The sequence below is a fragment of the Urocitellus parryii genome, chromosome Y, assembly GCF_045843805.1.
Source record: "Urocitellus parryii isolate mUroPar1 chromosome Y, mUroPar1.hap1, whole genome shotgun sequence".
Taxonomy (NCBI): domain Eukaryota; kingdom Metazoa; phylum Chordata; class Mammalia; order Rodentia; family Sciuridae; genus Urocitellus; species Urocitellus parryii.
In genome coordinates, this window is record NC_135548.1 from 32,494,776 (window position 1) to 32,510,087 (window position 15,312).

The following is a 15,312-nucleotide window of genomic DNA, read 5'->3' on the forward strand; positions in this document are numbered from 1 at the left end:
ACCACCTTGTGAAGTGGCCTCAATATGTGGCCACCAAGGTTCTCAAAGGGGACAACAGACTGAAGATTGCATGAAGTGTTTGTATTTTTCAACCTTTATTGATGTATTACTGACACAAAGATCATACACATTTAAGATGGGCAGGATGGAGTTTGATGCACATATGCAACATGAGAAATGAATGACACCTGTTAGTCTGGTCAACATGCGGATCACATCATGGTGACCTTGCACATGTGGGTCTGAGGAGAAAGACGTCAGACCCTCGTCCCAACACATTTCAAGTACAAAACACATCCTAGTGGCTGCAGTTGGCATGCTGCATGCACCAGAGGCTAGAACTTTCCTCCTTCCTGGAGAACTGCACCCTCTGAACAGCGTCTCCCTGCTCCCCCATGATACCTGGCAGCACAATGTTCCCTCAGCTTAGAAGCTCCTTTGTCCACTGTGTGCTCCTGAGAGTCCTGCCAGAGGTCAGCTAGTTCTGACATGAGGATCTATGTTAGGGCTCTCGACTGTGGTCCCTTGGGCTGCATGGCTGTTTCTACAATGGTACCACAATGCTTGCATAACTCTAGTTTTGTAATATATTTTGAAGCCATGAATATGACACCTGCAGCTTAGGGCTAGTCAGTATTTTGTGGTTCTAGGTGAATTTTAGGATTTTTTTCTATTGCTATGAAAAATTGCATTGGAATCTCTGTATGGAAATTCCAATGCACAGGGATTCCATTAATCTCGGGTCACTTAGGCAGCATGGCCAATTAGTGATACTGATGCTTCCAGTCCCTGAGCACAAGCTCTCTCTACATTTGTTTATGTCTATTTAATTTATTCATTAATGATTGCAATTTTTAGAGCACAGATCTTCCCTCCACTTTGTGAAATTTACGTAGTCTCTTTCATGTTATTGTAAGTGAAATTATCTGAGGTCCCTTCCCCTGATTTTGTTGTTAGAGATGTTGCTGGGGTTTTGTATGTGGTTTTGCGTGATGTGGCTTTCCTGGATGTGTTTTAACAGGCTTTGGGTAGAGTCTTAGGATTTCTGTGCATAGCATCATGGCATCTGCTATCAGGGCAACTTGGTTCTCCCTCTCCTACCTGGAGGACAACATGTCCTTCCCTCCTGTTGCTCTGGCTGGGTCTCCATCTTAACCACACCAACAAACCCATCTTACTTAACCTGCTGTGACCCTGTTCCCAGATGAAGCCATCTTCTGAGGCGGCAGAAACCCCAGCACTCTGTTGAGGGAATACCACTCAGCACACAGCAGTTCACAGCTTTTCTGTAAAGCTACTTTTAAAATTATCTGCTGTGCGTTCTGTATCTGTTTCTCCTCTTTCATTCCTGACTTTATTAATACAAGTCTTCCTTCATTTTTTTCTAGGTGACCTAAAGAAGTTTGTCAATTTTTAAATTTATTATAGGAACAGCTTCCAGTGTTGCTCATCATGTTTATTTCTTAATGTCTTTTATCAATTTCTGCCATCACCTTTATCATCTGTTTTTCCTGCTGGTTTACACATGGTGTATTTTTCTTTTTCCGCTCCTGGGGGTGGAGAGGTCAGTCAAAGGCTTTAGAGTTTTCTTTTCTCTTGAGACAGGATTTAGCAGTCGCCGTTTCACCTCTGCATACAGCTCCTACCATGCACAGCTGCCAACTGGAACAGGCCCAGCATGAGGAGCAGGACTGACTCCACTCACGCATGGCTCTGAACACCTGCCCACCAAGTGAGCAGGAGAGTGAGGGTGAGGACCAGGCTGGCAGGAAGGTGGACTGGTGTTAAGGTCTGTAAACAAGTCAAAATAACACCTGGTATTTTGCCAGGGGAATGTTAGAGTTCATAAACAAGTCTGGATGGTGCCTGGCAAAATGCCAGAGGGAGTGGTTTGAAAAGTAACAAAAGTGAGCCATTAAGTGTGGAGATTCCTTATTGGTTGACTGATGTATCTAGTTTATGCTAATTAAGATAAGCTGTGCAAAATGTATAAATAGCTCTGTTGTCCTACAATAAACGGGCTCCTACTCCTGCTGTATCAATGTACAAAAGTTATTCATCACCCCCAGCTATTTTGCTGCAGCTGGACTGCGGCAGACTGGGGAAGGAGATGCCGGTCAGAGGTGCCATGTGTGGTAAGCAGGAGGAAGAGCTTCTGGTGACCTCTCACTGCATTGTGACCACAGCTAATGCTGCATTTTATGTTCCAAAATAGCTAAAAGAGAATTTAAACATTCTCACCAGAAAGAAACAATAACTGTTTGAGGTGATGGAAATATGAGCCTGATTTACCATTCTACGTTGCAAACTAGTCAAAACTTCACATTATGCTCCAAAAATGCATGCAACTTTCATTTGTCCAGTAAAATAAAACTTAAAGAAATTTTAAACATGGATAGCAAGGTCATGATGCCCTTCACAGGGGCACTTAAGCATGGACTCACAGAGGGAATGGTGCCCCGGGCTCGTGCACACTTGCAGACATTCACACACCTTTCAGCTGGTGCCTCCCCTGGGAGGGGATGGTTAGGGTCCGTGAGCCCAATACTATGTCATTAAAACAAGCCAACGTGGACGTTTCCTTCTGCCATTTTTCCTGGGCAAATCATATACCTTGGGCTCCTCCTGATGGATGTGCCCTCAATTCACTATGACGACAACCCCTGAGGCTTTGGTCTGCCTGATCACACCTTCTCACATCTAAAACATTTTGAGTCCACCGGCTTTTCTTTGTTTCCCATCTGGTTCATTTTAATACTTGTGATCTTGTTCTACTGTGATTAATATATTTATTTATACATACTTAATTTATACTACACTTTCATTTTGTGATAATTGATATGTTAATGAGTAAAATATTAATTATGAAATCTTAGGAAAATAACACATAAAAAATGAATAAAGACCATAAGTACTAATATTTGGCACAGTCCAAGGTACCTTGAAGTGCCATCCAGGGTTCAACAAAATAAAATATGGAAAGTCTTGCTAGAATACAGTGGAATTTCATTAAAAAAAAAAACAAGAAAGAAAGAGCTCAGTGACCCCTGGGATCCCCAGTGGGGAAGCTCGAGGCTCCTGGCTAGACCAGGTCAGGCGTAAAGGGCAGGCCCTGGTGGAGCCCCCACGCCACACTGCCTTCTCAGCCTTCTCAGGGCTGCCTTCAATTCCTTGTTCCTCAGACTGTAGATGACAGGGTTCAGGGTGGGGGGCACCACGGTGTAGAACACAGGCAGCAGAAGGTCAGAGATGGAGGGTGAGCTGGAAACGGGCTTCACGTAGGCGATGCTGCCAGACACCAGGAAGAGGGTCACAACCACGAGGTGAGGGACATAGGTGGAATACGTTTTCCACCTGCCCTCCTTGGACAGGATCCTCGTGACGGTAGAAAAGATGTACCCATAGGAGAGCGTAATGAGACCGAAGCACAAAATCACAAGGCTGGTAACGAAGACCATGACTGGGACCTCAGGGAGGATCGCTGTGGAGTCCAGGAGGCTGAGCAGCTGGGGAATGTCACAGAAGAAGTGATGGACTTGGCTGGACCCACAGAACGGCAAGGAGAAAGTGGCCACCATGTGCATGAGCCCAGAGATCCCACCACTCAGCCAGCACAGGGCCACCATCCTGACACAGGCACGCTGGCTCATGATGGCCTCGTAGTGCAAGGGCCAGCAGATGGCCACACAACAGTCACAGGACATCACCGTTAGGAGGGCCGTCTCAGTGGACGCCAAGTTCATGAAGAAGAAGGCCTGCAGGGCACACCCCCAGAAGGAGATGGAGGTGTCCTGGGTGAATGAACTGACGACAGACTTGGGGACTGTGACGGAGATAAAACAGAAATCCAAGAAAGACAGGTGTCTTAAGAAGAAGTACATCGGGGTCTGCAGGCGGACATCCACGGTGGTGACCGTGATGATCAGGAGGTTCCCCGTGAGAGCCGCCAGGTAAACTAGTAAGAACAGGACCGCATGTGTGGTCTGAACCGTCCAGGAGTCTGTGAACCCCACGAGGAGAAACACCACAGCCTCGCTGCTGTTCCCACCTGCGGCTGCCCAGCTTCCTCCTAGGATAGAAGAGTGGGTTACAGCTCTGTCTACGTGGATGCCTGCAATGACGTCCCTGAAGCAGCCAGGCAGGTGACTGATGCATGACAAATCACACACATGCACAGGTGGAAACTATCTTGCTACCTGAAATCTCCACCACACAGCACAGCACTCGATACAAAGTACAACCTCAATAAATACAACATAGGACCTCAGGGGCCTGGAGAGATGAAAACAACACGGGATTTTAATAGGAATTGCATTAAATCTGTATAGTACTTCAAGTCGTAGGGCCATTTTGACAATATTGATTCTGCCTATCCAGGAGCATGGGAGAGCTTTCCGTCTTCTGAGGTTTTCTTCAATTTCTTTGTTTAGTGTTCTGTAGTTTTCTTTGTAGAGGTCTTTTACCTCTTTTGTTAGATTGATTCCCAATTTTTTTTAGGCTATTGTGAATGGTGTAGTTTTCCTAATTTCTCTTTTAGTAGATTCATCGCTGATGAATAGGAATGCTTTTGATTGATGGGTGTTGATTTTATATCCTGCTAATTTGCTGAATTAATTGATTGGTTCTAGAAGTTTTCTGGTGTACTTTTTTTGGATCTGCTAAATATATGATCATGTCATTGGCTAATAGTGATAGTTTGAGTTCCTCTTTATCTATTTGTATCCCTTTAATTTCTGTCTTCTGTCTAAGCAGGCTAGAGTTTCAAGGATGATGTGGTATATATATTTATGGAATATGACCCTTGAAATTATGGCCTTTTCCAGTAAATGGATAGAGCTGGAGAATATCATGCTAAGTGAAATAAGCCAATCCCAAAAAACCTAAGGCCTAATGTTTTCTCGGATATGCAGATGCTGATTCATAATAAGGGCAGGGACACTAGGGAAGAATAAAGTTGCTCTAGCTTAGGTAGAGGGGAGTGAAGGGAGGGGAAGAATAGGAAGGTGGTAGAATGAAACAGACATTACTACCTTATGCACATAATCACCAATGTGATTCCACAACACATACAATCAGAAGAATGAGAAATTATACCGCATTTGTGTATGAAATGTCAAAGTGCATGAATGCATTTTACTATCATATATCACTAATTAAAACACACTAAAAAATTATAAAGTCAAAACAAAAAAAGAAAATTACAGGGGACCATGAAAAGAAAAGGATCTGACCACAAAGATAAGGCATAGTATTCACAGAAGAGAGAAGTACCCATAGGTGGGGAGAAATTAGCGGGGCTGCTCTCATCTGTGGAGCAGACGTATTTGGAAGTGTACATTTATTGCTGTGGAAGGTGGGGGCTCTTCAGGGCTTCTCAGCTTTGGTGACAGTGGAGTGAGTGGGTTCCATGACCTGGAAGGCACCTGCCCCACAATGACTGAGAGCACCGCCCTCCTCGATGCCCCTCGCAGGGGCACACCACAGCTCCCGGGGCTCTGTGCCTCGCCAGAAGCAGCTGCTGAGCTCTGAAGGGGGCATGTTAGTGGAGGACGCAACCAAGCACAGCACCAAGGGGCATCTGCTCTGGTTGACAAGAGGGGACGAGGGACAGAGGTGGTGTCCTGAACACGCTGGCCTTGCTGTGTGCTGTTGGAGACAGGTGGGAGCTGCTCCTGGGTCAGGTCTTGATGGGTGTTTCGCTGGTTTTCAGACTGGCGTCTAGAAGACAGCGTGAGGAGACAGGAGGAGGATCAGGGTGTGCCCACATCAGGGTCTGCTGGGCCGCAGCTGGGATGGGCCTTCCCTCTCATGCCCTGGCCCTCAGCTCTCATCCGCAATCTGGGACCCAGCAGCAGAATCCTGAGCATCCGGCCGCACAGCTGAAGCACTGAGCAGTTTTGGTGACAATCTTCTCCAGCATCTGGCTCCCACTGTATTTGTTGGGTTAGTCCAGTGAAACGGCATCTGACCACATTCCCAGTCTCTGTGAGTGTGTCAAGCCACTCTCAATAGAACTTTGCCCGTAGCAGTTCATGATCAAGAATGTATGCACAACAAACTGACTCCCTGCAGAACTGCAGGAGTTCCAACACCTGTGTGTGCTTGTGAAAGCTCAGCTACCGTCGGCACCACAGCCGCTTAGGGCAGCTCCACAAGAACACCCAGAAGGAAACCCCAGGGGAGTGGGCCAGGGGTCTTTCCCTGGGAATCTTGTCTCTCCCCAAGTTCCAGCTCTCTCCACCTGCCCATGAGCCCAATGTTGGAGGGACACCGCAGCCAAGGGCACACTGGAAGGCTCCTGTGAGCTGGAGGAGCAAGCTCACGCTGGGCTCTGTCTTCACTGTGGCTTACTGCAGCCAGATGACTTCTACCTTCACTCAAATGGGCTTCAAAGGACTGTATCCAGACAGCGATCATGGGGACAGAGATGGAGGACCCAGGCATGGGCTCTGCCGAGCAGAATTGGGCCAAGACACTGGGATTGCCTCATTGAAGAGGATGCTTAAGAATTCAGCCAATGTAAACACTTTCATCTATGCACAGAACACCCCTTCAACCTCACACACACACACATACTCTCTCTCTCTCTCTCTCTCTCTCTCTCTCTCTCTCTCTCTCTCTCTCTCTCTCTCTCTCTCTCTCTCCATAACTGTTACTGCTGAATAGTTCAAACCCATAAGTAGAGACTCTAGACGACCATGGTCCTTTTGCCCCACACTTTCGGCAATTATACACCGCTCATGCCAAGATCTGAAATAACTATCATACAAATGAAAGAAATGAATATTTATTCTAAAATTCATGGTCCTCCATCTAGACAGCAGATAAGGAGATAATGTGAAAATCCAAAAGTGCAACCTACTGATAAAGAAGTAAAATAGCATTTCTATCATTTTCCTCACCAAGTCTGGGATCAGACTTACTGCATGGTGTGGACTGATTGCTAGTGAACTGGGTCATGGAGCAACTTCAGTTGTTCAAAATTCCAAACCTCTGTTCCTTTGTCTGAGATGGAACCTCAGCTTCTATTAGTATCTCTTAGGCCAAATGGAGAAATGGCTTGATCTCACAGTGTGGTGTGCTGCAGCCCTGGTCAGAGCAAGATATCTTCGTCTTTCCCTGATCTAGAGGAACACACCTGGTGAGCACCATGCCTGGTGTTCACCTCACAATGCCCAGTTTATGGTCTTTGTAAAAAAAAAATGCTGGCCAATAAATGAAATCTAGTGAGAGAAATTTTGCATGACTCTGAGCTCTCTGGAGGTAAGTTTCCTTGCATTGAAAATATGTTCTTTGGGAGAAAGAAACCAAAGCACAACTTTGATTAATCCCAGTGGACAGCACTAGTGGGAAATACCTCCTTTATGTGGCAGAAGGTAGAAGACTGGAAATTGATTGTATAGTACTTTGCATGCACCCAGAGTTCAGTTACACGCAGCATTTTTCTGAAGCAAGGGAAGCTTCAAAATCATATGTGGACCACAGACATTAGCCCAAACATGGAGCCTGGGTCTAGATTTCTGTTCTTCTATTTTCTTCCTAAACTTCAACCCAATAGGTCTATTCCTATGTCCTTCCTCAGCCCTTCCTGTCTCAAGTCAAATAAGTGTATGGAGAGGACGAGTGTTAATCTTGTGTTTGCATCTTCTGTGAATTGATCTTAAAGGTGGACCTTGATGCTCTGGCCCATACACCTGTCCTCACTCTGAGTGATGCCCTTTTGCACCCACATCAGAACTGAGGCCACTGGATGTCTGTTTGGGGTGCTGTTAAATATTGCCTCATTTAAAGTCGAGTTGATATTTATTTGTATGTAGGCATTAGTTTTCTATTAGGAATGTTGATTCTTTGTGGAGGAAATGGGTGGAACATCATTTTCCTGTTTGTAGTTTGGTATTTCTCTGCATGTAGTCTCTGATGAATATACGTTATTAATTTTTTGGAGTGTTTCTAGCCTTCCTTACTTTTTAAAGCTGCTTAGTTTATTTCCTCATTTGTTGAACTATTCTCTTTTAATTGCTAAGGTTGTGGATTAGGACTTTCCAACACTCATCCCTTTCCAGAAATATTAACCTGAACAGCCACTCATGCCAAAACCCAATCACAGCAGGCTGAGGAGCTGGAGAAGAAATGGTGGCTCCTGTGTGCAGCAGGAAAGGGAGGTGACAGCTTCCCTTGCCTGTGGCTCCTCTCCCACTCCACGAGGACCACGTGGAGATGGTCTCCGAACAGGAGAAACTCTAGACCTTGCTTTAGACCCCAGTGCCAGGCCCATCCCAGGGAAACCTAGAGCCAGGCTCTTCCTCAGGGCCCAAGGTCCAGGCAACTCTGCAGCCTTGGTGTCCAGTCTCACCCTACCACAGGGAGTCTCTGCAGGCCAGGCTGCAGACACGCCCAGCTCCAGGCTGCCCCATGTATGGACTGGCCCCAGTAGCTCTAGGCCCTCTGCCAGGACCCCTGGACCAAGCCTCCCAGCTGACCCCACAACCAGAGGGTCCCTCCTGACACCTACCCCTGACCCACCTAAGTCCTGAGCCTGTTCCACCATCAGGTCAGCCCATGACACCAGGCTACCCAGCCGTCCAGTGCAGACCAGACCCGGTAGTCCAGGCTTCAGTTCCAGCCCCGTGGGAGAACAGCCCAAGATGGCTCCAGGTCCTGACTGTGCACACGCCTCACGGTCAACCTGGTACCTAGAGATCTAGTAGCCAGGCCTAGCCAGTGACAGGCCAGCCTTCCTTGCCCCCAACCTCAACCAAAGTGAATCCATGATCCTACTCCTGCCCCAAAGCGTCACCATGGACCCACAATCCAGGGCAGACTCCATGCTGTTGGAAGCCAGGTTGTCCCACAGAAGACAGCCTCTGAGGTGGGGCCCACCCAGTGGTTTGTTGTGGTCCCATGGACACTAGCTCTAGGCCCACCCAGTGCCAGACTGTACACCATGGTACCATGTTCTAACAGAACCAGGGCTCAGGGCTGTTACAGAAGACCTATCTGGGCAGAGCCCAGCACCAAGCCAGAGGCCATGGCGCAGTCTCCAGGCCAGCCCCAAAGACCAGGAAGCCAATACGTCAGCCACACACAGCCTCCAGACTGTCCTCCACGGACAGAGGCTCGAAGCCAGCTCTGGACCCAGGGGTCAAGCCCACCCCAGCAGAGCCAAGCCTCAGGCCTCCCTCCCCTCAGGAGCCATGTCCAGAATAGTTGTCCATTTTAAACTTGAGGAACATCAGCATGTGGCCTCGAGTGTGAGGGCCACTCTGTCCCCCCCACAGTGCCTCGTGTACACTGGCTGTGACGTAATGTGAAGTCCTGTGTGATGGCCCCTTCTGCTCCCTCCTTGTTGAAGATGCGCTGGCCGTTCAGGGTCTGTGGCCATTGCTCTGCAGGCATGGTCGGCCCTGTGGGCATTGTCCCTGGAAGCGGGTCTCTGTGTACTTGCAGAGCGATATGCCTTGTTTTGCTCTGGGAAGTGGTTTCTCCTCACTCAGGGACACACTTAATAAACCTATCTTTAAAATAGGTCACACACATAATTTAATGCCAATTTTGGAGAAAATCATTAACTCTCCCAGAAAGGACACTGCTTTGTCTGAAACAAAACAAACTGTGGTGTCTCACTTCACATGTCAAAGCCAACACCGCAGGAGCCCATGTGCCGATTATCCAGCTGATGAAATCTGTCTTCTAGTATGGCCACATTGTCCCCCTCGCCCTGTTCTTCTCCAGCTACTACAAGACACAAATGCATACCTACCAACAACACACGCACGTGCAAAGCACTTGCTGCTGTCTGCACAGACCCATGGGCCAACAGGTGGAGAGCAGGCTGTGGGTTCACAGGTGTGACCCAGTCTCACTCGGACTTCTCTACTCCGCAGCTTGAGCTGGGTCTCCTTAGACCTGACTCCACTACTCTCCTTGAGTCGTGAGAGTTAGAGGAAAAGACCAGGTGCTGTGTGAACAGAGAGGTGGTGGAGTAAGAAGCTCTACGCCCCACGGATATACTCCGTGTACCACGACACGTGGCCACACACCTCAGGAGACCTGCAGAGCCCCAGACACCCAGCAGTGATGCCAGGGAGTGAACAGGAGAGCAGTTCACCTCATCAGGGTCTGCCTCTACCCAGGCCAGCAGAGCTGAGAGGCCCTGAGGAGGAGGAGAGAGGTATGCAGGTCATGCCTGCCTGTCCCAGTACCACAGGGCTGTTCCCGTATCACCTCCCCAGCTCTGAGGGAAGTGGAGCAATGTAGGTGCTGGGGCAGATGAGAGGAAAGAAATGGCCCGGGCAGCTCTCAGTTGCTGGCAGGCTGTGTGGATTGAGTACTGCCCGGTGGAGGGCAGGGCTGAGGGCTGTGTGCACAGCTGTGGGACTGGGAGAAGCAGCGCACGCAGCCCGACACTTCCCCCTGGGGGCTTGCACGAGGCCTCTGGAAAGAGTGGACAGTTCAGGATGGCCCCCGCACTCTGCCAGGCTGGCAGACAGAGCACGCCCCGAGACGTCTGCCACAGGAGGGAAGGGGAGACACGGAGCCTGCGGTGGTGTCCCGGTGGTCAGCACAGCACTGCAGGGAAAGGGGCTGGAGGTGACACTAGCCCACTCAGCCCTGGGAGACTCCAGCCTGAGCGTCCTTGCTGCAGTCTGGCTGCAGCAAAATAACCGGGGGTGACGAACAACTTGTGTAGATTGATACAGCTGGAGTAGGAGCCGTTTATTGTAGGACAACAGAGGTATTTATACATTCCACACAGCTTATCTTAATTAACATAAACTAGATACATCAGTCAACCAATAAGGAATCTCCACACTTAATGGCTCGCTGGCGTTACTTCACAAACCACTCCCTCTGGCATTTTGCCAGGCGCCATCCAGACTTGTTTACAGACTCTAACACGTCCTCACACGGGAGACAAGAGTGTGACACGATCCTACCTGGAAAAGGCCCGGAGCTGCCGGGGTCTCTCAGTGGCAGAACTGTGAGGTCTGACCCCACTGAAGCCAGACCTACATCCTAAGAGAGGGTCCGGCACAAAGCTGCAAAGGGCATGGGACATCAGGACTCCCGAGCACATCTCCAGTCACTGACACTACGGAGAGAGACCCGTGAATCAAACCACCGTTCCAAAGAAGTGTCTCAGGGGCCCCGAGAGCAGACACCAAGAACGAAGCAATAACACATCAGCACAAGGACAATGTCAACAGAGAGGAGCCATAAAACAAGAAACAGGACATCTGTGGCTGAAGAACGCAATGACTGAGTGGAAGAACTCCATGGAGAGCTTCTATCGCAAACCCAGTCAAGCAGAAGACATACAGAAACAGAAGGTGGCAAACATCAGCAAAGAGAGAGATTGACCCCTGCAGGGTTGGTGGGAGTGCGCATGGCTGAGCCACAGGGAGTGACCACAGGTGCAGCCACCAGCCATCAGAACACCCAGAAAAGAACCTTCAATGCGGGCCCTGCAGGTCATGCCCCGAAGAACAGGGAAGTCCCCCACTGGCCACGGCGTGGGGACCTGGTGATGGTGTGTGAAGTGACCTGTCAGGCTGAGCCGAGATACACACCAGCTCCTGTCACAATCTAGGCATCTGCAGAGCCTTAGAAAGTCGGACCCACGAAGATGAGACCAGAACGAGGTGTGGGGTCTGTGCCTCACAGATGTGGCCCCAGGCAGACAGGAGGACCCAGGCCAGGAGATTCATTGCACAGGGCCACCATTGTGCCCGAGAACAGTTTATCTTACACTTGAAAACTGCTAAGAACGTCATCTTACACGGCCTCAGCACAAAACAGCAAAACACATGTTAGATAGTGTGGGTTTTATTTTTTTATTTTTTTAAATATTTATTTTTTTTTTAGTTTTAGGTGGACACCATATCTTTATTTTACTTTTTGTTGGTGCTGAGGATTGAACCCAGGCCTCATGCATGCTAGGCCAGTGCTCTACCACTGGGCCTTAACCCCAGCCCCAGTGTGTGTTTTAATTACACGGACTTCGCCTTTTCACAAAATGTAGCTATATCAAAACAGCACACTGCGTACACACTTGTGTGACATGTGTCAATTAAAATACGAAAAGAAGGGAGGGAGAAAGAGAAGGTATATCCACCTAATGGACTATCATTCTGGGTTTTAGTAAAGAGGACTCTGCCACTTAGCGGGAGGCAGATGCCCCTGAAGGGCTCTGCAGAGAGCTGGTGCATGATTCCACTCCCAAGAGGTATTGGAAGTCGTCCAGATGCACAAGTGCAGCTTAGAATGGCGGCTTCCAGGGTGTGGCTGGAGGAGGAGAAAACAGGGAACTCTCTTCTATGGATGCAAAGTTTCAGTCTTGCATGCTGAGGGGGCTCACAAAGAGCACAATACTACTCTGTACACTTAACAAGGTGTTGAGAGGGAGCCAGGCATTGTGGCCACACCTGTGATCCCAGCAATGCAATCCTAGTAACTCCAGAGGCTGAAGCAGGAGGATCCAAGCTTGAGGCCAGCCTCAGCAACTTCCTGAGACCCTGTCTCCAAAGATGAAAAGGACTGGAGATATAGCTCAGGGGTAGAGCACCCCTGGGTCCAGTTCCCAGGACCAAAAATGTTGAAAGGGTAGACCTCACGCTGGGTTCTTACAACAAAAGGGAGGCACAAGCAAACTTCTAGAGGTGGTGGACACATTGAATACCGTGAACATGGTGACCTTCTCAGGGTGTCTGCTTAGGAGACAACTCATTCAGTTGTACACGTTAGATATTTACACTTTCTGCATATCAGTCACTATTCAATAAAGCTGCTTTTCACAAACAGAAATGCTGTCCTTTGAGCTCTCCTTAGTGTTATTGATTTAATCATGAGATGGTCAGAACAGCAGTATTAGATCACCTTTTCTTTCAAAATAGTTGTATCTACCATGCGTGCAGGGACCTTCAGACCAGGAAGGAGATGCACCAGGTCATGAAAAAACATCTGACACTCTTTGTTCCTCTGACCCTTCTGAGAATCTTGACATGCGTCTGAGATAAGAAAGAACTGACGGAGAGGAAGGGCTGAACAATACCCACTGACCTGCAGATCAGGGGTGAGTAGGGACCTCAAGCATGCTCCCTTTCCCTCGGCTCAGCTCTTGGCCCAGCGAATATGTGACCGCTCAGTCCTTGTGAACCCTCATGAGGACAGAGGCAGGGGCAGGTCTGTGGGCGTGGAGTGTGGGGCTTGAGCTTGGCTGGCAGAGGCTGGTGTGGGTCCCCACGCAGCTCCTGCCACATCATGTCCGCAGGGGACACAGTTTTCCTGAGAGGAGCTTCCTCAGCGCGCCCTTCACATCCTTATTCCGTAAGGTGTAGATAAGGGGGTTCAGAGTGGGGGTCACCATGGTGTAGAAGAGGGAGATGAACTTGCCCTGGTCCTGGGCATAACTGTCACTGGGCTGCAGGTACATGTAGATGATGGTCCCGTAGAAAATGACCACCACCGTGAGGTGGGAGGAGCAGGTGCGAAGGCTTTGTACCTGGCCTCCGAAGACCTGATCCTCAGCACCGCTCAAGTGATGAAGCCATAGGAAATGAGGATGAGCACGGGTGGGATCACGAGGAACAGGATGCTCACAAGAAAGAGCACCAGCTCGTTCACAGTGGTGTCCACGCAGGCCAGCTTGAGAAGTGCAGGCACCTCACAGATGAAGTGGTCCAGCCTGTGGTTGCCGCAGAGCGGCAGCGGCAGGGTGAAGGTAGCATGGATCAGGGAGTTAGCCAGCCCGCTGAGCCAGGAGGCGGAGGCCAGCTGCTGGCACACCCGCGGGCTCATGATGACCACATAGTGCAGGGGTCTGCAGACAGCTTCATAGCGATCCAGCGCCATGACAGCCAGGAGGATGCACTCAGTGGAGCCCAGAACCAGGGACACGTAGAGCTGCACCATGCAGCCACCGTAGGTGATAGTCTTCGCCGGTCCTCGCAGGTTCACCAAGGTCTGGGGCGCCAGGCTGGTGGTGAAGCAGACATCCAGCAAGGAGAGATTGCTGAGGAAGAAGTACATGGGCGTGTGGAGAGCGGGGTCCAGGTACGAGATGGTCATGATGGCGAAGTTTCCCAGCAGGGTCAGGAGGTAGAAGAACAGGACAAACACGAAGAGCACAGCCTCCAGGCGGGGGTGGGCAGAGAAGCCCAGCAGAATGAACCCCATGGGGGAGCTCCCATTGGCCCAGTCCATGCCTCCCAGGGAGCTGCCCCTGCAGAGGGAAGGAGGAGACCCAAGAGGGTAGGCCTAGGCCCTGTGAGAGCCCAAGGGGTCAGCAGACCCAGCCCTCTGTGCTGCTGGCCCTGGAGGCCAACGGCTTCTCCCTCCAGCCCACTGACTGTCCTCGGGAAACCTCAGACACCTTCAGCTTTGGATCTGGTGATTGATGACCAGAGACGGAGTGGGTGTTTGCCTGCGTGTAAAGACTGTGCAGTGACTGTCACGAAAACAGGCTTTCCTCAGATGAAGGGGTGACGGGCCTCTGCGCTGTGCCAGCCACTGGCGAAAATCTTCACCGAAATCCTGATCACAGGTGCAGGTGGGGGTTGGGACGCGTGCCCCTTCTTGGCTGCCCCCACACGTGCTCATACTCTGTATGTGCCCTTCTCTTCACAGTCCAGGAGACAAAACCAGATTGAACACTTACATAACTGAAATGCCAAAGATGAAGATCATTGTTAAAAATATACTTTATTTATTTAGGTATTATTTAGAAAATTTGGCTAAAAGTCTTCAAAGGTCAAAAAAAGAGAAATACTGAAGAATAATATATATGTTACTAGTAAAGAGTTAAAACGCATTATATCATTCTTATAAAATTCACTTAAAAGAATACTTACACAAATCTATTAAAATTCCTTAACTTGAACCTGGTGAAAAATACCAATTAATTTTTTTTGAGAGAGAGAGAGAGAGCATTTTTAAATATTTATTTATTTATTTATTTTTAGTTTTTTCATTGGACATAATATCCTTATTTTTATTTTCATGTGGTGCTGAGGATCGAACCCAGCGCCCTGCACATGCCAGGCGAGCACTCTACCGTTTGAGCCCCACCAATTAAATTTTAAGGAAATGCAAAAAGTATATGAGAGAGGCCAAGGAGCCCGAGGTCATGAGTGAGAGTTGGACAGAGGTGCAGAAGCCCCCTTTGTGAAAGGTTCACAAAGACCTATGCCTGGGAGAAATCAGGCAGAGTCTGCCTGACGGCCACTGAGCCAAGGGGCACCTCCAGCTCCCACCTCCACGCTGGCCTGAGATTCCCCAGGGCCCAAGGCTTCCTTCTCGGATGGCCACTGACAC

General features: G+C 49.2%; 2 protein-coding genes across 2 annotated transcripts; both read right to left on the reverse strand.

The window, feature by feature from the left end:
* Positions 1 to 3,092: 3,092 nt before the first annotated feature.
* LOC144251008 (olfactory receptor 14L1-like) lies at positions 3,093 to 5,538 on the reverse strand. The gene is made up of 2 exons (XM_077794144.1): positions 5,424 to 5,538; positions 3,093 to 4,069 (listed from the first exon to the last, which is right to left on the reverse strand). Exons 1-2 carry the CDS (start codon positions 5,536 to 5,538, stop codon positions 3,093 to 3,095), a joined length of 1,092 nt encoding a protein of 363 aa, XP_077650270.1.
* A 7,720-nt stretch (positions 5,539 to 13,258) lies between these two features.
* On the reverse strand, positions 13,259 to 14,202 carry LOC144251009 (olfactory receptor 2G3-like). The gene is given in 2 exon segments (XM_077794145.1): positions 13,259 to 13,488; positions 13,491 to 14,202. Coding segments are annotated over 2 exon segments (942 nt in total).
* Positions 14,203 to 15,312: the final 1,110 nt, after the last annotated feature.